Source organism: Pinus tabuliformis, chromosome 4_2 (genome assembly GCF_031772625.1).
Source record: "Pinus tabuliformis cultivar Carrire ecotype Pingquan chromosome 4_2, CPIR1, whole genome shotgun sequence".
In the NCBI taxonomy this organism is placed as follows: Eukaryota; Viridiplantae; Streptophyta; class Pinopsida; order Pinales; family Pinaceae; genus Pinus; species Pinus tabuliformis.
Window position 1 is genome coordinate 697728706 of NC_142304.1, and position 25544 is coordinate 697754249.

At 41.1% G+C, this 25544-nt stretch overlaps 1 protein-coding gene across 1 annotated transcript in view; it reads left to right on the top strand.

The window, feature by feature from the left end:
- LOC149171397 (uncharacterized) overlaps positions 1–25544 on the top strand; it is a 421147-nt gene that overhangs the window by 233566 nt on the left and 162037 nt on the right. The window contains 1 exon segment of the mRNA XM_089424078.1: positions 3702–3756. Within this exon segment, the coding sequence (XP_089280204.1) occupies positions 3702–3756 (55 nt within the window).

Genomic DNA, 25544 nt, shown 5'->3' on the forward strand with positions numbered 1-25544 from the left:
AAGTAAAGGAGCCGCAAAACTAAGGAGAAAGAGGTCGAGTCTATGGCTGGAAGGAGGGTTTGTTTTGTGTTGTTGTATTGGTCCCAGGTGGAGACCTAGCTGCGGGTGATGGCCATAGGCAGATCACAGAGGGCTGTAGAGGGGCCACAGAAGGCCGTAGACTGAAATAAATAGGCCAAGGGTCAAAAAAAATGTGGTTAAAGCAGGTTGAAGATTACTTGAGGAAGGGATGAGAAGCCTCAGGTGTCTATTTGGAGGGCTAAAGCTTAGATCAGGTAGGCCGAGATGGTGTAGGGCCATCTGCAGGCAGATTAAGCACTGCAAGTGAAGGCTGAAGTTTACGAGAATGGGTGGCCACAAGCCTAAGGGATAGGCCGTATGGCTATGTTGCAGGAAACGTGGTATAGAGGCCCGTTTCCGTATGGAAACGGGTACGAAACACGGAAACACGTTTGGTACGGCCGTGAAACGCGTTTCCGGCCGTATTGCCACGTTTTCCGAAACGGAAACGTGGCCAGTACGACCGGAAACGCGTTTCACGACCGTATGACCCACGTTTCCTCATTAACTTGTGTTTTTTTTAATTTACTTTTAGGGTATGTTAGTGACTTCTTGTTGCTTCTAGATGCGTGTCTAAAGTTATAAAAGTGAATTTTTGCCCTAGTGTTGATATGCAGTTTATCAGGAAGTTTGAGGGATATGCAGTTCATGGTAATGTTAAATTCTTAAAGTAAAAGTGATATTCTCCTTTATTTTTCATTTTCATCCTTTTACTTAAATTTTTAACATTACCATGAAATGACTCAGGATGTTTGAGAGTGGTTTCGAACTCATTGGATTTCATATGGAGAAAGTAGAATTTTAGATCTCACTCAAAATCCAGCAGACTTATTTGTTTTTCAGGATTTCAGGATTGGAGGGATTGCAATGTTTCCATTGGATTTTATCATGTACTAGGGTATGGAACTTGTATTTAACCAAAAGAACCAAGCCCTCTATGCATGGGAAACTCCCAATAATCAAGATCATGTAGGGTACTAGGGTATGAAACGTGTATTTAATCAAGAGCACTAAGGTCGTTCGACTATGTAGGAGGAGACTCCCAATACAACAATGGTCTTTCTAAAGAATGGGATGTGGATGCAGAAAATCCTGATTTGGATCTCTCTCTTGCAGCCTTATAGTCTTTATTGTACTTGCAACCTCATATATTAATATAAATAAAGGTTGATTTTGAGATTTGGATATATAATAAAGGTTGCTTTTGGATATTCCGATATTTTTATTTTCATTATGTGATCATTCATGAGTAAATGTGATGTAAATTAAACCTTAATGTTTAAGTGTAATAAATTATAATGTATCATTTATGCTTTATGATTGCAGAAATATATATTTAAATATTTTCAATATATATATATATATATATATATATATATATTTGCATTTCCCAGTTTCCAAAATTTGGGGAGGTTGCGTTTCGTATCGCTTCCCGTTTCGGAAACTCATACCCGTTTCCCCGTTTCGTGCAACTTAGCCGTATGGACAACCATCAAGCCAAGGCTAGAGAGGCTAAAACAAGGGAATTGTGGGCCTAGTGGAGTGTTGATAAAGGCTGGCCGTGGGGTTAAAAGGCGTTCTGGAAGTAGCTGAAGAAGAAACAAAGGTTGTTGTAGTTGGCCTAGTTTAAGAGGAGGTAGATCAGGGCTACTTGAGATAGACCAAGAGGATAAAAGAAGACTGTAGCATTGAAGGATTGTGGGCTACAACAAGGACAATGAGAGGGCCTTTAGCTAAAGGAGCATGCCCAAGTAAGTAGCTTGTTGGGTTTTGATTTATGGTGGGTTAGTTAAGCCCTAATGGTTGTTACAATTGTGTGGTCATATAGTTGTAGGGTTTGGTGGCAAAGGACAACCAGTTTTTGAGGACAGATGAGAGCCTGATGGACTATGCCGCAACCTTGTTGTATGGGTCAAAGCACTAACTGTGTATTATATCTATGTACTGGGGTTTTTAAAGGGCTATGATCCCTGGTACGAGAGCCCTAAGGTTTTCTTATTGATGGACTAATAAGGAACGTGATTTGGGCCAAAATCTTGTGTATTGTTGTTGATTTGTTTGCTATCATATTCTGCTGTGCAATGTTGTTTAAAATTGGGCATCTCTAGTGTGTTTGCATTCCTTGTTAGGCCATAGGCCTGACCGAGGGTGCATGAAAATTTCAAGAAATGCTATGGCTCAAAGTGATGGGTAAAAGGTCTATTATTGGATAGAGTATCAACAAGGCCTAAGATGGTCTAGGTGTTCTATGCTATGGATCAAATACTCAATGCCTAGACCAACAAATAGGCTGTTATAAGTTAGGGTTTGGAAGATATGCAATGATGAAGCTTTCAATGTCATATAGCAACCCAAGAAAAGATCTTAGAATGATACTCAACAATGAAGGATCAAGATCTTCCAATATAAATTAAGTTTAGACTAGGGAAATTAGTTCTATGGCTATTAGGTATGCATAAACAACAAGAAAGAGAGTGATGTCTGCCCTATTTAGCAGGTATAGACCATGCAATATTGTAGATTTTTCCTTCAAATATTTTATAGACGCAATTCCTAAATTATGAGCCATTCACTCAAACTTCACTTTATGCATAAATATGCCCTTGAAACCCTAACGGCTGCCCTAACTGTCTAGGAAAGAGAAAAGGGGATAATTTTTAATTGGTTTTATGGATTGTCAACTCGCTCAAGATCAATGCCTTATCCTAGTAGGGTTTAATGGAGTCTTTAGGGCAAAAATTCAAGGGAAGGAAATTGATGGAGTAAGAAGGGATGCCTAGGGAATCCACATTTAAAACCCTAGCTATTGCTCTTGTGAGGGGAGAAATTAAGTAAAGGGTTTGCACATTAAGAGTTTTTCTATAAGCCTTAGAGAGAACAATTGTACATGAAATAATGAAGCAAGATTTCAATAATAATCAAGCATCTAGTCATGGCATAAGAGAAACCCTAGTTTTAAACATTGACATCCAAAATATCAATGATAAGACAATAAACTTATAAATTTCTGAAAAAAAGGCACTTCTTTCAATGCTAGAACAACGTTTCGATGCAAAATTCTCATCTACAAGAAAGTCGCAAGATAGAAAGATCACATATTGCTGATAGTAGTGAAAAAGACTGGCTTGCACTCTCTTAGAGAGGAAAATAATCTAATGTGTGATCATGAAATGAAAATGAGTGGAGTGTATTTATATCAGACCTAACTCTCTCAGTTTTACAATAAATACATGTAAAGCCCTAATTACAACTTTACTTGAAATGTTCCACAAGATAGAGGTTGCTTCTGCATGCCTAGACACTTAGGCCTGTGCAGAAGTACCTGCCAGAGCCATAAACATCTACACACGACCACCACCATCATACCTAGACATAATTCATATACAGTTTAAAATCTAATATCCATTCCTTGTTTAGTTTTTCCTTTTTCATTGAACTAGTTTCCACCTTTATCTCTTCTATTTTCATTTAAAAGTTCTTGGGAAAGCAGCAGTGATTTTGTTTGGGTTTTGCCTTTGTGGTTGCTTTACAGATAGGATCCCCGCAGATAATATAAACTTTTATCATTTAAATATTTCGCTTGATTTTTGGACTAAGCTACTGACTTCGGATATATTTGATGTTGTTTGTGTGAAATTCAGACTGTTGACTTCAGGAAACAATGGCAAGTTAATTAGAGATATGGCTATCATCCAGGTGAGACTTTGAAGTTGATGTATGCATTTGGTTGCATAGAATTTATTTGTTTCTGACCACTCAAATTTAGTTTAATGGCATGTGACTATGTTTGTGTGTGAGCAAGGAATTACAGTGGTGTGGTATGTGAGGTATACTGATGAAGGAGTTAGGTGCAATAACTTTTACTCCACTGAGTGTGTTGTTTGGTGAATACTTTCTCCTTCAGTTGCTGATCCAGAGCAGCTTAATGTTACAGGAAGCATAATGCATTCAGACACTAGAGTAATAACACTAAGAAATAAAGTCCATAACAGAACATGTTTACACAAAGCACACCCGGAGAATTTAACAGCTTGGAATTATATTAAATGGTGACATTGCAACCATTTGTATAGAATGTGGTCCTGTTATCATCATCACCGAAGGTTTTACATAGGCAACTTAATGCCCTCACTAGGTTTCTGACAGTAGGCAGCTGACAGTGAATCATAGGAATGCCAAGGTTATGATATTTAACACCTCCAAATTTACTTATTCATATTTTCACCCTTTAAAAGTGGGGGAGCTGGAGATTACTACAGATTAAACTTACTCAGGGGGTCTAATTTACATGTCCTAGATTCATCTACGAGCCTGCTTCCCAATCTTGGCTCAGTAAGGGGTACACATCTCTCTGTATTTGAGCGCCAGTGTTTCCTCATACACTTTCAAGACATGCCTTCAAAGATGCATTCCGTTGCCATAATTATTAAATTCACTGTTTTATATGGTTTTGAGGGTTGGAGATCTAGTCTATGGTGGATTGATTGGATAGGGTTCCAGAGAGTCCAAATTATCATGCTACTATGGATGACCAATTTAGCGTAGTTGTTGGAGCTGGCAGGTTCTAGTAAGCTGGCCGCTTTAGACTATTTAGTGGGAAAGCTGATTAAGTTCCAAAAGAAAACCATACTATTGCTGGTTTGGGCCCAAAAATTGGTCTTGTTCTTGATCAAACAAGCTGGTTTGGGCCCAAAACTTTATGAATTGATCAAACCAGCTAGTTAAGACATTTCCGAGCAGGCCTGGGCCATGGCACATTTGGACCAAAAAATGACTCAAAAAAAAAGAAAAAAATCCTAAAATCCTATGCTCCCCTCTAAACCCTAATGCAAGGTTATTTATTGATGCATCCACTCTCTATTTGACTCTGCTCTGTGCCAACTGCACTGCTGCCAACTCTGCACTGTGCTGCCCAATGTTTGACCACTACCAGCCACTGCATCTGTCACTTTGGCATCTGATTGCACCATCTGTCACTGATCCATCCTGGTACTGCATGCTATGGGCTCCCGTAGCAAGGTATTGATTCGTGAGGTGGACCTCCTCAAGAATCCTGCCAATGCTGTAGTTCTCTGGGGCTACAAAACCAAATCACCCTACCTCACTCCTGGAGGTATCTCGGTGATCATGGAAAACTCTTCCTCCAATCTGGAGGACAGCCTGTCGATCTCTGTGGATGCAACGTGTTGATCCTGCTTCTCCTCTTTGTCCTTCTTTTTGAGAGGATATTGAGTGCTGTAGTTGCCAAGCTCACCACATCTGAAGCATTTAACCTTGGAAATGTCCTTCTTCCTCCTCCACTGCTCCTGCTACTCCTACAATGTGAGGGCCACATTTTCTTCTTCCTTCACTTGCTTCGTCCCACTACTGCTGCTGGTGCCACTGATGGCGCTCTTCACCAAATCTTGCCTCATCTCCTCCTGCTGCAAATCGTCCACATTCGATCCCAATTTGGCAACTTTATTTTGTCCAAAATGCTTTGGACGAAGACCTGCCATTCTTCGGAAACGCTGTTTAGAGCTAACCGCACCAATTTTGTAGGCTGGGGTGTTGACCCTACTGCAGACAGCTGATCTCGAATATCCTGAAGCCTAGTGAGGAAGGGGTTTATGCGCTCCCCTTTCTCGATTCTTGTGCATCTCAACTTCTCCTCAAGATATATGTTCCACTGCTCAGAAGATCCCTCGTATAGCATAGCAAGTGCCTCCCACATTTGCCGGGTAGTATCTTTTCCAGCTATGTGAGACGCCACATCATCTTGAACCCCATCGAGAATCAACCTCTTTGCTTTTGCCATCTCCTTCTTGTAGGCCTTTAGTGGATCTGCATCTGCGGGTACAACTACCACACTATCGATGTAGGTTTTGAGATCGTATTCAACTAGAAGACAGGAAATTCTTGCCTTCTAGATCACATGGTTGGAGGATCCCTCCAATCGATCCTAATCTCTCAACCTTGTTGATGCCATCTTTGAAGAAAGTCGAATTCCTCCTCTTCTCCTCTACGCAGCTGCTGACTGGCTTTACACACTTCTTGTTGGAGTGGGCAAATCTGCTCACAACTACTACTGCTCTACTAGGAAAAATCGACCTTCTAGGCTAGAAGTTCCCTCAGTGTGTGCTCTTCCTTCCTCTTGACGTTATTTTGCACTAGCAAACTGTTGCAAAATAACTGCGTCCCAGCTGAAGATCTGCTCTACAAGGAAAATACTGCTGCTCCCTCTGCCTTTGGTAATCTTTGATCTGGAAAATTTATTCTTTGTCGACTCTCTCAGAGAAATAAAATTTTCCTCAAAATCGACCATCCTGGCCAAGAACTACGCTGCCTCTGAGGGTTTCGAATTGCTGCCTCTGCAGAGATTCAAAATTCCTCTTCCCTTCTGCAACTGAGCTCTCTGGCTTCTATCTGTGCTCTGATACCATGTGAAAATTTAGAAAACCCTGAATCCTACTGCAACAATTGATTAAGTTTCTTCTATTTGTTAAATAAACTGAACAAATTATTTACTGTGTTCCATGGTAAATATCAAAACTAATACACAACGACCTTCACAAATAAAATATTGCGGAAGCAAAAGAATGCTGGAAGAATAAATGCACACACACAAGTACACAGTTATTTTTGGACTAAGTCCCTAGAAAAACCCAACTTGGGAAAACCGATGCAACAACTGAGGGTTTTAATTATTATGCAGTAGTAAATCTTAGTAGAAAACTATGGATGCTCAAATCTAGCAATTCATATAGAGAAATGGCTGAGAGAAAGTCTAGTGAGAAAAATCTCACTCCCACTAGCGATCCGACAATGACCTTGGCTCAAGATGAGCTGCTCTCTGCTACCTCTGCGCAGTCCCTGCGTCAGCTTACGCAGTGCTGCGTCTCACAACTCGGACCAACGTCTCTCTCGCTAACTAATCAACTGCTGTCTGGAAGATCGATTCTCTTGGCCTTCGGGATCCCACTTCGGCTTCTGGCACTGAATCGTTGCTTCTCCCCAACAAAATACATAATCCCCTTTGAAGCACTACGCTGCTTCTCTGCTCTATGCTGCCTCTCTGCTGTGCACTCACCGGACTAGAAAATCTCCGTCTGACCTTACTATCTTTGCCCCTCTCTCACTGCTTCGATCTCACTAAATCACCTCCGGCAAGTGAATGCTGCTACTCTGGAGATTGATTTCCCAACAAAATCAAATTTCTTGTGTCTCAAGTGTGTTCTCCAACCCCCATCGAATTTCTTCTTATAATCTCCTGTTGAGACATCATTGGCCAAGATTAAAACATAATCGATGGCTAAGATTAACTAGAACTCGATCCATGTCTTCTTCTAGAAGATTCTCACCATGACTTAATTAATACCCTTTAATTATTCAGTTTTCGTAAGTTTAGACATAGGAACCATAAAAAAAATTTAATTGTTTTAATTAAGTCATCTCTACGTGGAATTTCCAGAAACGATTTCTGGGTTTTGGAGAATACATGTGTTCTAGCCTCTCCACCAAATTTCGTGGCTATAACACATCTGATGCTACAAAAACTAACAATTATATGGTTGACGATTATGAGGCACAACAACCAGTAACATTGTTTCTATTTGCTTGTATCTATCATTGACATGATTTATATTTGTGTATCTCTCTTTATGATTGGTTACCGTTATATGGACATTAATCTTTTCATTGTAACTACAAACTCCACAGGCATTGAGTTTATCAATAATAATAAGTTCCCTCGAAAGAAATTTGGACATTTAGGGCAGCAAGGAGAGGATAAAAAAGGATTGTAACTAACTGCTTGTATCTATCACAGAATGATTTATATTGGTGTGTCTCTCTTTATGTTTGGTTATATGCACTTGTAATCTTTTCATGATATCTACAAACCCCACAAGCATTGAGTTCATCAAAAATAGTAAGCTCCCTTGAAAGGAATTTGGAGATTTAGGATGGCATGGAGAGGATCTAAAAGGCTTGTAATCAACACCCCTCATGACTTGTTAGACGCCATGTGCTGAAGGAATACAGAAGACACTGATTTCACCTTACAGCCAGACTGAAAAATTTATCTAAAAATAATTTTATTTTTGCTCCACAGATCTGGAAATTAAATAAGACTATGTGCTTGTCCTTAAAAATTGTAGTTGTAGTTTGCATTGCATATAAAAAAGGATAGACAATTCGAATATATAAATCTGCAAGTTAAACTTCATTACAGCACAATTTTGGAGCATATTTATACACTTTCTGATCTCCATTTTATGTTGGAAATTATCGCTGAAGACACCTATCATTTATCCACCTGTATTGAATAATCTGGCCAATTGTGTTTTATTCATAGTTCCGACAAGTTTCCGGGACGTGGGGACAGAGGAGCAGGGAAACACAGGAGTGGCCTATGCAAAAACTCTCCACCAATTTTTAGGAAACGTGGGGGGGCATCGGGGTCTTTAACACAAGGGACGCCGACAAAAATAGTAAAATATTAAAAATTATAAATATATCGTTGTAATTTTATAATTTTATTGTCTTTATCATTATATAACACTTATATCATGAAGGATAAATTGATGAATCATATAACTGAATTGAATTTAAAACGAAAATCATGATACAATCATACATGTAACTGTAACATTGTACAATGAAAATAGAAGTTTAAATTTTAAACCATATTGAAGTTCCAATTGTGTGTTGCAAATACTGAGAGGGGGGGTGAATCAGTATTTCTTAGTTTTTTTTTTAATTGTTCTAGTGATTGCCAAAAGCATATATAGATATGTATATGTATACACAGAACACATAAATCAACAGCTGGAATTAATGTTTTTATTAAAATTCAAGACAGTGCAATGAAATAAATACAACATAAGTATATATCTGATTGTGAATAGTTGCCAAGCTCCAAATTGATTTCAGTGAGGCTCCAACCTCTAGAGCACCAACTCTGTTTTGTAGTGGTTCTGCACTTAGGAGCACTTACCCCCAATGACTTCAGTCCTGTTTAGTTCTGAGGCTCCAACCTCTTGGGCTCCAACCCAACCTTGGTATAAACTAGTATGCTGCTACACTCTATTCAGCTGAGGTTCTTTCACTCTTACTCTCCTGCCTCTGCTGCTTCTACTGCCTCTACAACCTCCGCTACTTCTGCTGACTCTTCTGCCTCTGCTGCTTCTGCTACCTCACACTCTGTTTCTTCACCACAACAACAGCACGAACAGTTCTCTGTTTTTACTGTTTTATGCATTCCCATGCCTCTGTCCATTTGTTTTCGCTTACACCGCCTCTTAGGCTTCCTCCTCGGTCGCTGCAGCTTCCTCTGCGCTGTGCAAGTTCACTGAGTTTCTAGGGATACGTAGATTCATTAGACTAGTCCAAACGATCCACGAATAACACATCCTCCCGGTTTATCGCAACAATGCTCCTTTTGGCAATGATTGCGGCATACACAGAGTTCTTTCAATTAAACAGAGATGTTTTGTCCTGATCGCAATCATAATTGCCATGATTCACCCCTTTTCACTGACGTTCAACCTTCTGAACCGTCGGAACAGCCATCGTAAGCCTTTCGGCTTAAAACACCCCGCGTAAGCCAGACATTCCATTACACAGAGAATATGAGAAAAAATAGTCAAACAGACTAAAAGGCGGACTTCAGGAAATATTACAATCGCACCTATTCCTGTATCGGGTCCGCGCTTAAATCGCAATCGGCGATTCGTGACTCCTGGGGGTCCTTTATATATCGGACCCATGACTCTGCCGATGGCCGACGACCGATCCTCCACTGCTCCGATGGACTGGATGTGATATGGTATTAAACCATAGTTAATATGCCCGTCGGGTCCACAGCCTATCGCAGTCGGTGCTTCCAATGTGGCAAGGCTTTACAGCTTGCGATATGCGATGGATGCGATCATAGATTAAGTCATATTTGTAATGTGCGGCGGGTCCGCGTGGATATGCATCGCAGTCGGGAGTTGCCCTTGGCGGAGGTTTGATGCAATATCGCAATCGGCGATCGCAATGGACTGCTTGACATATTGTAGCTCCCACTTAAGTATAGAAGGGCTCCAATCATTATGTCTGGTCTTGTAGCTGTTAAGTATAGAAGGGCTCCAATCATTGACCTGTAATGAGTTGCATCTACTAGAGGGGAGTCATCATCTTTGCTCAGTTTGCAGTTTGTGGTCATAGGTGTGCTCATGGGTGCACAGTCCTCCATTCCATATTTTTTGAGCATGTCTTTTAGATATTTGGTTTGAGATATACACAATCCTGCTCTGGTTTGAGATACTTGAAGTCCAAGGAAGTGGGACAGCTCTCCTATCATTGACATCTCAAACTCTTTTGACATGCTTTGAGAAAATTCATGGCTCATTTCATCATTATTACTAGCAAAAATCAGATCATCAACATAAACAAGAGCAACTAGTAACTTACCTTCATCTGTCTTTATGTATAGATTACTTCCAGCCACTCCCTTTTTGAAGCCTTGTTGTTGTAGGTAGTGATCCAATCTTGCATACCAAGCTCTAGGAGCTTGTTTCAACCCATATAAAGCCTTTTTCAACTTATAGACTAAGTCCTTTCCTGCTGTTAGATCAAAACTTTCTGGTTGCTCCATGTAGACTTCCTCCTTGAGTTCCCCATTTAGAAATGTTGATTTCACGTCCATTTGATAGATTTTGAATCCTTTTGAGCAAGCAAATGCCAAGAACATCCTGATAGCTTCCATACGGGCCACTGGTGCAAATGTCTCTTCAAAGTCAATTCCTTCAATTTGTGAATAGCCTTTGCAAACAAGTCTTGCCTTGTTTCTGATAGCCTGTCCTTCCTCATTCATTTTATTTTTGAACGCCGATTTGGTTCCTATTATGTATTTGTCCTTTGGACGAGGTACCAGCTCCCATGTCTTGTTCTTCTCAATTTGGGACATTTCTTCTTCCATGGCTTTTACCCATTGAGGATCCTTACTTTCTTCTGCGAATGTTTCTGGTTCTATCATAGATAGGAGGGCAATGACTTTTCTCTTGGGTGTGATTGTTATCCTTCTTCGGGTCTGCACACCTTCATCTCTATCGCCAATGATCTGCTTTTCTGGATGATGTCTTTGGACATACTTCATCTTTGAAGGGGTATTAGGTGGTTCTATTTCCTCTCCTTCTTCTTCTTCTTCCTCATCTATTTCTTCTTCTTTGGGTTCTTCTTCTTCAATGAGAAAATCATCTTCATGTTCTTCAATTTCCTTTTCTGGAAGATCTTCATCAACCTTTACATCAATGCTTTCCACTATTTTCTTCAGTCGATAATTGTAGCACTTGTAAGCCTTGTTCCGTGTAGAGTATCCAAGAAATATCCCTTCATCAACCCAAGAATCAAACTTTCTGGGTGAGCCATCATTTATTTTTATGAAGCACTTGCTTCCAAAGATCTTGAAGTACTTCACCGAAGCAGGTCTTCCTTTCCATAGCTCATAAGGAGTTTTTTCACAATTTGGTCTTAATTGAGTTCGATTCAATTTATAGACAGCTGTCCCTACTACTTCTCTCTAGAATCTAGGCTGTAAGTCTACTGCTACTAGCATTGTTCTTGCCATTTCTTGGACTGTTCGATTTATTCTTTCAACTACCCCATTTTGCTGAGGTGTTCTGGCAGCAGAGAATTCCCTTTTAATTCCATGAATATTACAGAACTCACTAAATTCGTTTGATGTGAATTCTCCCCTTTGGTTTGTTCTAAGGCACTTAATTTTTGAATCTTTTTCATTTTCTACAAGGGCTTTTAGATTCTTAAAACACTCAAAAGTTTCAGATTTAAACTTTATAAAATATATCCACATCATTCTAGTATAATCATCAACAAATAACACAAAGTACCTTTCTCCTTGGAGTCCCTGATTTCTAGTTGGCCCACACACATCAGCATGGATGATCTCCAAGGGCTTCGATGTAGAGAGCTCCTTTGTCTTGTGGCTGGTTCTGGTCTGCTTTCCATGTTGACATGGACCACATACTCCTTGATTTGGTTTGAACAGCCTTGGGATGTCTCGTACAACTTTGATCTTGCTGATATTGATCAGATTTTCGAAGCTTGTATGTCCAAGTCGCTTGTGCCACAACCAACTCTCATCTGTCTGACTCAAGTAGCATTTATTTTCTTGAATCTTGTTCAGAATGTAAATGTTGTCTGATGTTCTCACCCCTTTTGCCACAAGTTCCCCTCAGGCAGAGTTCCTTATTTCACAGTCTTTGGTGTTGAAAACAACCTTATGTCCTTGATCACAGATTTGGCTGACACTCAGGAGGTTGTGTTTGAGTCCGTCAACTAGTAGAGCATCTTGAGCTTTTCCTTTTCCATTGATCAAAATAACTGTTCCTTTTCCTGCAATTCTGCCAGATCTGCTTCCAAAGGACACATTCCCTTCCTTTTTGCTCAGTGAGACAAACTTTCTTCTGTCTCCTGTCATGTGTCTGGAGCACCCACTATCCACAAACCAATGGTTTCCATTATTTTGAGCATATAGAGCCAGGCCGCATTTATCCATGCTGGAGTTCTTGCTACTCGTCTTTCTTCCTTTGAGTGGGTAGTCTTGTTCATAGTGTCCATTATTGTAGCAGAAAGAGCAAATCAGATCAAATTTGGTCAAGGGATCAAATGAATTGAAGGTTTTGATTTGTCCCTGCCTTTTGGGGCATATGAGTTGATTATTTGGTCCTTTAGCTTTGTCTTTTCACTTCTGTGAGCCATACAATGTCTGGCTTGATGACCGAAGTTTTTACAGTGAAAGCAGTGTCCAAGAACGATGGTTTTGTACCTGTTGAAGCAACCACGGTTTGAGTCGATTTCCTTCCTGGGAATTACTCCTCCCTCGTTCTTTGGATTTGTGATGGGCCCTTGGTGGAGTATAGGTTTGTATTTGTTGTAGTGTCCATGATTTGACTCCACATTCTTCTTTGGAGTAATTCTCTCTTCATTCTTGGGATTTGGGATGCACTTTTGATTACATACTTTTTCATCTTTCGGATTGCAGGAAAGTGCATCGGCATAGCTTTTCGCATTATTCTTAGTGCTTGAGGATTCTCCTTTGAAACCTATTCCAGACTTGTCATGTTAAGGTTTTTGATTTTTCAGAATAGTCTCAAGTATTTGAGAGCTTTTACAGCCCTTTTTAATTTGCTCCAACTCCTTTCTCAGAGACACTATTTCGGCCTCACGTTCTTCACAAGTCTCTTCTTTTTCTTTAAGCTTTGCTTCCAAGAGATCTTCTCTCCTTCTTATTTCCTCGTTTTCCACTTTGAGAGAAATGATTTTGTTCTGTAGTTTCTCATTTTCTTCAATGGCGCTTATTAACAATTCATCTACATTTCCTTCCAGCCCTGAGTCATCATCATCTGTGAGTGCCATGAATAATGTTTCTTGGCTTTCATCATGATCACTTTCCTCATCTGATTTCTTTTTTATGACCATAAACTCATCCTCATCAGACTCATCTTGCTTGGAGAAGAAGTTTTTCTTATTGAACCCTTTCTTTTTGTGTGCCATTCTTTTAGAATTTCCTTCATCATCGCTGTCATGTTTATGAGGACATCTTGTTGCATAATGACCTATTTTATCACATTTAAAACAGATAAGAGGATACTTGCCTTTCGTACAAATTGAGCCAATTCGGATTCCACATCTGACTCATCACTACAGTCATTCCTTTCTTTCCCCTTCTTTGACTTTGAGGCCTTGAATGCTGCATCTTTGGAGCTTGGGCCACCTTTCCTCATTTCATAGGTAGTGAGAATTCCATGGAGTTCATCCATTTTGAGGGTATCTAGATCCTTTGCTTCTTCTATAACGCTTATTTTGGAGTCAAATCTGTTTGGAAGAGACCTTAATACCTTTTGAACAATGGTACTTTCTTCATTTTTTTCGTCCAATCCTTTCAGGGAATTTACCACTTCAGCTACTTGGAGGAGGTATGTTGCAATATCTTCTTCATCTTCCATCCTCAAACATTCAAATTGTCTTCTGTGAGTTTGAAGCTTTGCTTTTTTGACTTTTGAGTCTCCATCGTACAAGCCAACTAGCTTCTCCCACATTTCTTTGGCAGAGGTGCAGTGCATAACTTTTGTAAACTCGGAATCAGTGATTCCACTAGTGATGGAGTTCAAGGCCTTTGCATTTGCGATGTAGGCTTTCCTCTCGTCTGGGTCTGTTGGAAGAGTGGAAGTCGTTTGGTATTCATTTTGAACAAAATGCCAGACTTCAGGTCCAAGGGACATTAAGTAGTAGGTCATTCTTTTCTTCCAGAAACCAAAGTTAGTGCCATCGAACAAAGGAGGTCTTCTTGATGCTTCGTGATTTCTCATCATGGCTGCAGATCCTTCTTCAAGCTGTTAGGCTAGTATGAAGAAGCCGGCTCTGATACCAATTGTTGGAAATACTGAGGGGGGGGGTGAATCAATATTTCTTATTTTTTTTTTAATTGTTCTAGTGATTGCCAAAAGCATATATAGATATGTAAATGTATACACAGAACACAAAAAATCAACAATTGGAATTAATGCTTTTATTAAAACTCAAGACAGTGCAATGAAATAAATACTATATAAGTATATATCTGATTGTGAATAGTTGCCAAGCTCCAACTTGGACTTCAGTGAGGCTCCAACCTCCAGAGCACCAACTCTGTTTTGCAGTGGTTCTGCACTTCGGAGCACCTACCCCCAAATGACTTCAGTCCTGTTCAGTTCTGAGGCTCCAACCTTTTAGGCTCCAACCCAACCTTGGTATAAACTGGTGTGCTGCTACACTCTATTCAGCTGAGGTTCTCTCACTCCTACTCTCCTGCCTTTGCTGCTTCTGCTACCTCTTTTGCCTCTGCTGCTTCTGCTACCTCACACTTTGGTTCTTCACCACAACAACAACACGAACAGTTCTATGTTTTTATTGTTTTATGCATTCCCATGCCTCTGTCCATTCGTTTTCGCTTACATCACCTCTTAGGCTTCCTTCTCGGTCGTTGCAGCTTCCTCTGCGCTGTGCAAGTTCATTGACTTTCTGGGGATACGTAGATTCATTAGACTAGTCCAAACGATCCACGGAGAACACATCCTCTCGGTTTACCGTAACAATGCTCCTTTTGGCAAAGATTACGGCATACACAGAGTTCTTTCAATTGAATGGAGATGTTTTGTCCCGATTGCAATCATAATTGTCATGATTCACCCCTTTCACTAACGTTCAGCGTTCTGAACTGTCAGAACAGCCATCGTAAGCCTTTCGGCTTAAAACACCTCGCGCAAGCTAGATATTCCATTACACAGAGAATATGAGAAAAAACAGTCAAACAGACTAAAAGGCAGACTTCAGGAAATATTACAATCGCACCTATTCCTGTATCGGGTCTGCGCTTAAATCGCAATCGGCGATTCGTGACTCCTGCGGGTCCTTTATATATCGGACCCGTGACTCCGTCGATGGTTGACGACTGATCCTCCACTGCTACGATGGACTGGATGCGATATGGTATTAAACCATAGTTAATATGCCCGTTGGGTCCACAGCCTATCACAGTCGGTGCTTCCAATGTGGCAAGGCTTTACGACTTGCGATATGTGACGGATGCGATCATAGATTAAGTCATATTTGTAATGTGCGGTGGGTCCACGTGGATATGCATCGTAGTCGGGAGTTGCCCCTGGCGGAGGTCCGATGTGATATCGCTATCGGCGATCGCAATGGAGTGCTTGACATATTGTAGCTCCCACTTCCGAAGTGCCGATGCGATACTCGCTATCGGCGATCGAAAGTCGCACAGGGTTAGGGCTCAATGTTAACATAGACCCCTCATAGCGATGCGATGTGCCGGACCCGATACAACTCAATACTCCCATGTATAGAGTGTCAAGTCCGCAATTTGCCTCCGATAGTGTATTTGCCCTAGAGCCAAGTCTTCTGCCTCCGATAGTGTTAAGCATATGTATATGGGCTTTCTGTCCGCTGATAGTGTTAAAGCATGCATACATGGGTTTTACGGCCCGATAGTATAAATGTGTGTGTGTGTGTGTATATATATATATATATATATATATATATATATATATAAGATTCTGTGGCTTCGATAGTGTAAAAACACATATGTATGATATATGCTCCTCTGCCTGTATCTTCATGCATATAATTCTTTTGTGGCCCGATAGCTCCTGATAATATATATGCACCCATTGCTCCTCTGATGGTTCTGTCTGCTTCCTTATAACTCTACTTGTTCCTCAGTTGCTGCGATGGCTGTCTGCATCCTTTGTTTTGCTCCTCTTGGCTCCTTTTGCTCCTCGAATATTGCCATATTGCCATCAATGACAATCTGTGTCCAACACTGTGAATACTGAATATTGAAATAAAAGTCAAGTCTGATACATCAAGATTCAAATTTTTATACAGTTGTTAAAATTGGAAATTAGGCCCAAACTCCACATGGGTCATCTTATCTATGACAACTGATATTTTTCTTGGATTCCTCTCTCTGAGAGGTGAAGGATTGATCTAAAGATCATTCGATTCTGACATTTACAAATGAAATTATGAATTTATTTTGATTATGGGCAAATTGTCAAGGTCGGCCGACAAACTTATGTAGGTTCAGAAGCCCAATAGTCACGTTTATTCATCCTCAACGTTGCATATAAATAGAAGGTGACTCAGCCTCATTTGGACACACTTATTTTCACACTTCTCTCTCTCTCTCCCCATTGATTGGGTATGGATTTCTGGGCCTCTCTCTCTCCACACGTCTGAAATTTCAGAAGAGCACAATTTCAGGACGCCGAAATTTCAGAAGGCCGAAATTTCAGGGGACCGAATTTTTGGACAGTTTGACCAAGCATTGACCAACATGCGTTGACCTCCTTTGACTGCGTTTTTGTGAGGGATATCTCTGTTTGGTCAGGCCACATTTTTGGGCACAGAAATCGAGGCTAAACGTTGAATGGTGACTAGCGTTGACTGCATCTAGGGTTGACCGCAGGTGGGCTGTTTGACCAGGGTTTGACTAGGCTGAATTTGACTGTTTTGAGGGGTGTTTTATCTTGCTGTTTGGAGGCCGAAGTTGACTAAAGTTGACCGATTCGCTGGGGGTCAAATCTTCCCTGTTGACCAACGTTGACTTTTCTGGTTAGGGTTCTTTTTTTGCTGTTATAAATTATCAAATTTGTAAATTGTACTATCTCTCTCTGCTGAACTATTGAAGACAAAAAGAAGATTGATCAAGGGTTTCCCCACATTGGGGTTTGTCCTTGGCTGGTGCCACATGTTGTGTCCTCTTGTCTTGGCTTGTCTTCTACTGTTTATGTTTATGTTCTATCTGCATTTTGCTATCATGTTGATGTGATTGCTAATTTAAATATTGATACTGGGCTGATAAAGAAATTGAAGTAAAATTTCTCTAAAGCATAGAACATACCATTGTTGCCTAAAATTAGCAATATTCAAGGCTAATATATCATATATCAAGATTCAAAACAAACTAAAGTCTACAACTGAAGTCCAAAACGGAAAAGCAGATAACATAAAAACATATTAAATGACAAATGAACATAATTGCTCAATGTAATGCCCTGTTAGTCACTGCATCTAGCTGATGTATGAATAAATCAGGATCAACCATGTCACCATCTGAATCAAATTCACTTGCATTCTCAAACATGCTAAGTGGCACATCGACCAACCCTATATGCGTCTCATCAAGTCCCTCCATATCTACCTGTGCATCATCTTCTGGATCAACATCACATTGTGTTGTTGGTCCCTTCAAATATCAAATCACCAAAAAAACCCTTCCCCCCCGTCGATTCATAGTATATTTATAATATTTATAAATTTTTTTCGGGATTTGATTTTTGTTTTTTCATGATTTGACCTCAATTATTTTTGGAAACATAAGAAATGTTTACTGTTTTGGGAGGAAACATCCCTCCTTCGAGTTTCCTCGCGTTTCTGTTTTTTTGGGACGTGGAGAAATGTCCCTCGGACATCCCCATGTCCCCGGAGCACAAGGAAGCACGAGGACACGTTTCCCAGGTGGGGGGACACGTCCCTGTAGAACACTGGTTTTATTACAGCTAGAAACTCCATATTGGTAAAGCTATAATCAGATCCAGGAAGTGATAAATTCTGTGACTGTTAACATCATCTAAAAGTTAGTTTTATACTTGTTTACCAATCTTCTCAACACAGCCAAACAAATCTTGAAACAAGATGATGGAGCTTAGTGAAAAGAGTCGCCTTCACTAAGTGGGCCCGCAGGCAAATTATGGCGCAAGTTCTATTTTTGGATCCCAGCAGGGATGATCACAGCAGGAGTGACCACAGCAGGGATGATCACAGCAGGAGTGACCACAGCAGGAGTGATCACAGTGGGAGTGACTGCAACAGGAGTGATCACAGCAGGAGTGATCAAAGTCTACTTTTAGACTGGTTGTCCAAAATAGAAAAGTCAAATATTATTGTCTCATAATAATATTTGGACTATAAACTTGATCTTATTCTCTTGGAGCACTTCAGTTTGAGCCACAGATGTGGCCCATGCAGCTATCATAAGGAAGTACGCTTTTCTTATGAGTCAGTTGAGTTGTTGCATGCATGACTTCAGTTAGAACTCAATTAGTTGAGTTTGGTGGAGTTGATTGTGGAGTTGATGGAGTTGTGTTCAGTTTGACTTGGTTAAACTAGTTGTAGTTAGTCTAACTGCAAATAGACTAATGATTGCAATGTCTTTCAATGGATTGCAAATGTTATTCCAAAGCAAGAGCGACCTGGCGCTCAAGGATAAACTCAGAAACAATAAGTGTGAGAATGGATCTTCATCAAAGTTATCTGATGAAGAGAATTGCGCTTTGGCTGCCAAAGCCAAGAAGGGGAAGAACAAGAAAGTTTCTCATTCCGGTGCGAAAGGCAAGAAGCAGGACATGTCCAAGGTGAAGTGTTTTAATTGTCACCAGCACGGACACTATGCCACTAATTGTCCGCAGAAGAAGAAGAACAAGCAGGCTGCTGGATCTGCAGCAGGAGAGGCTCTAGCCTCGCAGTTTGAGCTTGATTTTTCATTGATCGCATGCTTGGTTTCAAGTGTCATGGGACCGGTGTGGTTCTTGGACAGTGGTGCGTCTTTTCACATGACGGGAGATAGAGATTTGTTCTCTGATCTGGAGGACAAAGATCTTGGAGTACACATCGAGATGGGCAATGATGGTAGATACAGTGCGACCGGTATTGGTACCATTTCCTTTAAGAGGGAGTCTGGTAAACCCTTCGTATTGAAGGAAGTCATGCATGTTCCAGGATTGAAGAAGAATCTTATCTCAGTGGCGATGTTAGAAGACAAGGGGTATGATGTTGTTTTCAGCGAGGGAAAGGCCTTGCTGCGCAGCAAGACAACTGGTGAGACCCGAAAGATAGGGGTTCGAGTGAGGAACCTTTATCAGTTGCATGTAGATGGATGCACAGCAATGGCAGGCAAGGCAGAAGGATTGGTGAGCCGGAATGATGGCATGTTGTGGCACAGGAGATTGGGTCACCTTCACCATGGAGCCTTGAAGATACTGCAGCAGATCACTACAGGGCTTCCTAAAGGCACTCTTGCACAATCAGATCAGTGCAAGGGGTGTACTTTGGGGAAGTTTGTGAAAGCCACCTTTCACGAGAAGGATAGTCGCACCACGACGATCCTTGAGAGAATTCACACAGGCATGTGTGGACCTTTCTCAGTTGCTTCGACAGAAAAACACAGGTATTATGTGATTTTTGTTGATGACTTTTCTCGTAAGTGCTGGATTTTCTTCATGCAGAAGAAGAGCGAGACATATTCAAAGTTCTGTGAATTCAAAGCACTGGTCGAGAAGGAGTCGGGGAAGAAGGTGAAGGCTCTTAGGAGCGATAATGGTGGTGAATACATCTCGGACGAGTTCAAGGATTTCTGCAAGGCAGAAGGGATTCGTAGAGAGCTCATAGCTCCCCATAACCCACAACAGAACGAGGTAGCTGAGCGGAAGAACAGAACGATTGTGGGTGATGCACGGGCAATGTTGCATGATCAGGGCCTACCCCTTCACTTGTGGGCGGAAGCATGCATTACAGCAGTTTATGTGCAGAACCGTTGTCCTCATAGGATACTTGGCATGAGTACACCCGAGGAGGCTTATTCTGGTAAGAAGCCTGATCTTTCTCATTTGAGGATTTTTGGTGCTAACGTTTACATGCATGTGACGAAGGATGCCAAGAAGAAGTTGGAGCCGACCGCAGAGGTTGGGATATTTGTGGGTACACTGATACGCCCCACAACTATCGTGTGTATTTTCCAGACAGTGGTAAAACTGTTGTGCGACGGGATATAAAATTTCAGGAGGAGAAAGCCATTAAGTGTTCGCTTGAGAGGGAGCTACACTTACATGCAGATGAGGAGCTATTAGTTCCTAAGGATGAGCTTCAGGATGTGGATCAGCCACAGGACGAGGTTCATGGAGTGGAAGAGACCACTCATGCAGCGCCAACCATCAGAGGGTGAAAGCGCTTGACAGAAGCTGAGCGACTAGCTCAAGATGCAGAGAAAATTGTAGGACCACCTACAGCCCAACGCAGGCAGAGATAGTCACCTGATCGGTACACTGGATACATGGCTCTTATGAGCAAGTGTGTTGTGACTGAGCCATCCTCTTTCGAGGAAGCTGTGGAGGATCCCGCATGGGTAGACGCCATGGTAGAAGAGTATGATTCTATTGTCAGAAACAGTGCATGGGAGATTGTTCCTAGACCGGAAGGGAAATCAGTGGTGGGTGCAAGATGGATCTACAAAGTTAAGCAGGCAGCTGACGGGAGTGTAGAGAAGTACAAGGCAAGATTTGTTGCCTGAGGCTTTTCACAGATAGAGGGGATCGATTATGAGGAGACCTTTGCACCTGTCGCAAGGTATTCTTCCATACAGACGATTCTTGTTCTCTCAGCACAGATGGGATGGCACATTCATCAGATGGATGTGAAGACTGCGTTCCTCAACGGAGTCATTGAGGAGGAGGTGTACATTGAGCAACCCGAAGGCTTTGAGGTCTTCAGCAGCGAGTCGCATGTGTGCAGGCTCAAGAGAGCACTGTATGGGTTGAAGCAAGCACCACGTGCTTGGTACACACAGATAGACAGCTATTTCACAGGACTTGGATTCTCCAAGAGCGAGGTGGATCCTAACCTATACCAGATTGTGGTGGAGGGTAAGTTGCTTATCATTGTACTGTATGTTGATGATTTGATTCTAATGGGTGATGAGCTGTTGATACTGTCATGCAAGAAGGATCTTGCTACAAAGTTTGAGATGAAGGACTTGGGCCTCCTTCACTATTTCCTAGGATTGGAAATATGGCAGCGTAGTGGTGCACTGTTTGTTTCTCAGGGTAAGTATGCTTGGGAGATACTGGAGAAGTTCAACATGCATGGCTGCAAGCCTGTTGATACTCCTCTTCCTGGAGGTTGGAGGAAGGAGGATGCCACTTCGGGAGAAGAAGTGGATGCCACTGTTTATCGACAGTTGGTGGGGTCACTGATGTATTTGGTTAATACACGACCCGATATATGCTATGCAGTTAACCAGCTTTCACAAGCTATGGTTAAGCCTATCGAGCTCTTCTGAAAGGCGGGCAAGCATGTATTGCGCTACTTGAGAGGCACATCGGGATATGGCTTGTGGTACAGACAGGAGGATGAGGTGAAGCTATATGGCTTCACGGATGCAGATTGGCAGGGAGCCCAACGGACAGAAAGAGCACATCAGGAGGGGTCTTCAGTATTGGATCGACAACAGTTTCTTGGTACAACAGGAAGCAGAGATCCGTGGCACTCAGTTCAGCGGAGGCCAAGTATATGGCAGCAAGTTTGGCTGCATGTGAGGCTATATGGATGAGGGAGATCCTGGTTGGTTTGTTCGGTTCTCATTTGGATCCTACTGTGATTTACTATGATAACCAGAGTTGCATTAAACTCTCGGTTAATCCTGTATTTCATGATAGATCTAAGCATATTGACATCAGGTACCATCATATCAGAGATTGTGTGCAGCGGAGGGTCATGTTGCTTTCATACATTCCAACGGAGGAACAAGATGCTGATATTCTAACGAAGGCTCTCACCAGGAGCAAATTCGAGTACCATCGAGGCAGGATAGGGGTTGCTGATAATCCATATCTTGTCGAGAGGGAGTGTTGAGATTGCAACAAGATGATGGAGCTTAGTGAAAAGAGTCGCCTTCACTAAGTGGGCCCACAGGCAAATTATGGTGCAAGTCCTATTTTTGGATCCCAGCAGGGATGATCACAGCAGGAGTGACCACAGCAGGGATGATCACAGCAGGAGTGACCACAGCAGGAGTGATCACAATAGGAGTGACCACAGCAGGAGTGATCACAGCAGGAGTGATCAAAGTCTATTTTTAGACTGGCTGTCCAAAATAGAAAAGTCAAATATTATTGTCTCATAATAATATTTGGACTATAAACTTGATCTTATTCTCTTGGAGCACTTCAGTTTGAGCTACAAATGTGGCCCATGCAGCTGTCAGAAGGAAGTACGCTTTTCTTATGAGTCAGTTGAGTTGTTGCATGCATGACTTCAGTTAGAACTCAATCAGTTGAGTTTGGTGGAGTTGATTGTGGAGTTGATGGAGTTGTGTTCAGTTTGACTTGGTTAAACTAGTTGTAGTTAGTTTAACTGCAAATAGACTAATGATGAGTTGTTAAACTAATTATTACCTCATAATACAACTATAGAATACATCAGTGAACTCAGTTGCATGTCAGTGCATGTTCAGTTCAACAGGGACAAGTGTTAGAGGATTAGATTGCTATCAGTTGTGACCATAGTTGTGCATGAGGATTTGCACAATCAAGGGATTGAGTATGCCAATGAGTTTGCTCATGTATTTGCCTAGTATTATAGCCTCTGCTCACATCTAACACAGTGTGAGTGATTATTTGGAGGTGAAATATGAGTTTGGTAAACCATTCTCATTCATTCTTGAGCAGGTATTGAGCAGTGGAGGCAGGCAAGCAGTGGAATAGATTTGGAGATCAGATCTTAGCTGTATTGTGTGTAACAGGTGGAGCTAGTACTGGATTGCTTGTGATAAGCATTGTACTTTGTAATGTTACATGGTCTCAATCATTAATATACAGATAGTTGGGGTTTTTAGCGAGATGCTTTCCCTGGGTTACATACTGTGTTAATGTGTGAATGCTCTTGATGTTTTATTGTTATTGATGCTGCTATATTGATGATCAACGTAGAGGAGCTTATGTATTGTGTATGTATTCTGCAATAGTACATGATCAGGATAATCTCTGTTGAATATGTGTTAAATTATTCAAAATTTCTACATCAAATTCACTTGCATTCTCAAACATGCTAAGTGGCACATCGACCAACCCTATATGCGTCTCATCAAGTCCCTCCATATCTACCTGTGCATCATCTTCTGGATCAACATCACATTGTGTTGTTGGTCCCTTCAAATATCAAATCACCAAAAAAACCCTTTCCCCCCATCGATTCATAGTATATTTATAAATTTTTTTCAGGATTTGATTTTTGTTTTTTCATGATTTGACCTCAATTATTTTTGGAAACACAAGGAATGTTTACTCTTTTGGGAGGAAACATCCCTCCTTCGAGTTTCCTCGCGTTTCTGTTTTTTTGGGACGTGGAGAAATGTCCCTCGGACATCCCCATGTCCCCGGAGCACAAGGAAGCACGAGGACACGTTTCCCAGGTGGGGCGACACGTCCCTGTAGAACACTGGTTTTATTATAGCTAGAAACTCCCTATTGGTAAAGCCAGTGTTACTTGGGAGCGGGAGCGGAAGCGGGAGCGGGAGCGACCATTTTCAGAAGCTCCCGGTTTGGGAGCGAATCCCGGAGCGATTTTTTAAAAATATATATATTTTTTATATTTTTTAATTTTTGATACATATATGTCAACAAAAACATGTAGAATGATGAAATAGACATAAAAAACATAAAAAAACATAAATTGATCATTGAACCATATCACATCAATCATCTAGAAATTATAATCGTCATCAACCTTAGTAAAATAATAAATTAAAATAACATTCAATTCAATAACATTTATCATCATTGATCACCAAAGTAACAAGTTGTACTTGTAAGCCAAGTTTAACCATTACAAGAAGTAATATCGAAGATATTTCTAAGTCCTAACTTCTAACTGTTAACATGATATGAAATGTTAAAAATTTATAAAATGAAACATGAATAATGAGATGAAATGAAACAACTTTAGTCTTTCACAAAGCATCATATTCATAATTCACAATCATTACCAATGAGTTATAATTGCCAAGGCCCAACTTCAAACTTCAAATTTTCATTGTCACAGAGATAATGTTTACAAAAAATATCATAATGTCATAATGATATGAAAGAGTCAAGAGTCAAGAGTCAAGGACTCAAAACTCAACACTGAACAGTTATGAAAACTAAAGTGACAAGTCTAATAGAAACTAAAAAAGACAAGTAAACTGTAAATCTACAAGTGGCCCTTGCCACGAGAGTCTCCAGGAGTATAAGTAGGTCTTGGCGGTCTTCTAGGAGTCTCCCGACCAGACCGACGACCAGAACTAGAGCCTCCACGCGAGGGTGTCGATGGAGGTGGCGACAACAATGGAACAAGACTCGGGCCCCGAGAACTGCTACTGGATGGTGGAGGTGGAGGTGGCATGGCTGCTGCAGCTGCTTCAGCTTCATCCCGTACAAGCTCATCTTCTAGTTCTTCCATATGTACAATGCCATCCTCCAAATTGTCGTCCTCAGGGTGATTGTCCCAAATTTTATATGTGGGATCTTCATTAGCCCGATCACAGTAATGGCTCAACAACCTCAAATTGTAGTGCACATAAACCAAGCTTTCTGCTCGGTTTTCGTTGAGCCTGTTTCTTTTCACATTATGTATATAACTGTAGGTGCTCCAACACCTCTCTGCAGAAGAAGAATTTACAACCTGTGCAAGAACTTTCAATGCCAATTTTCGCAAAAGTCCGTCGCCGCCATATGTTTCCCACCATGTGAGAGAATCAAATTTATCTTTGTCGTCCATTGCATGGAAGTTACCATACAAACCACTGCCAGTGAAGTATCTGCCTATTTCAAGGCGCACAGCTGCACATTCCTCCCTGTCAGGCACCAACTTTTCTAATGCATCCAGATATCCTTTAGTTACCTCTCGATCTAAATGGGGTTTGGTCCTAACACCACCCCCTGCTGCAGGTTTGCCCAACCAAGAATCTGAGTAGTATTTTGGCGTAAGGATATACGCCAAGCAATGTAGTGGAAGGTTAAGCCTTTTCCACCGTTCACACACACAATCGTGAATCAGATTGTACAAGTCGGGATCTCTGTTATTAACAATGTCTTTTATTTCCCCCAACATGGTATCCATTTGCTCAT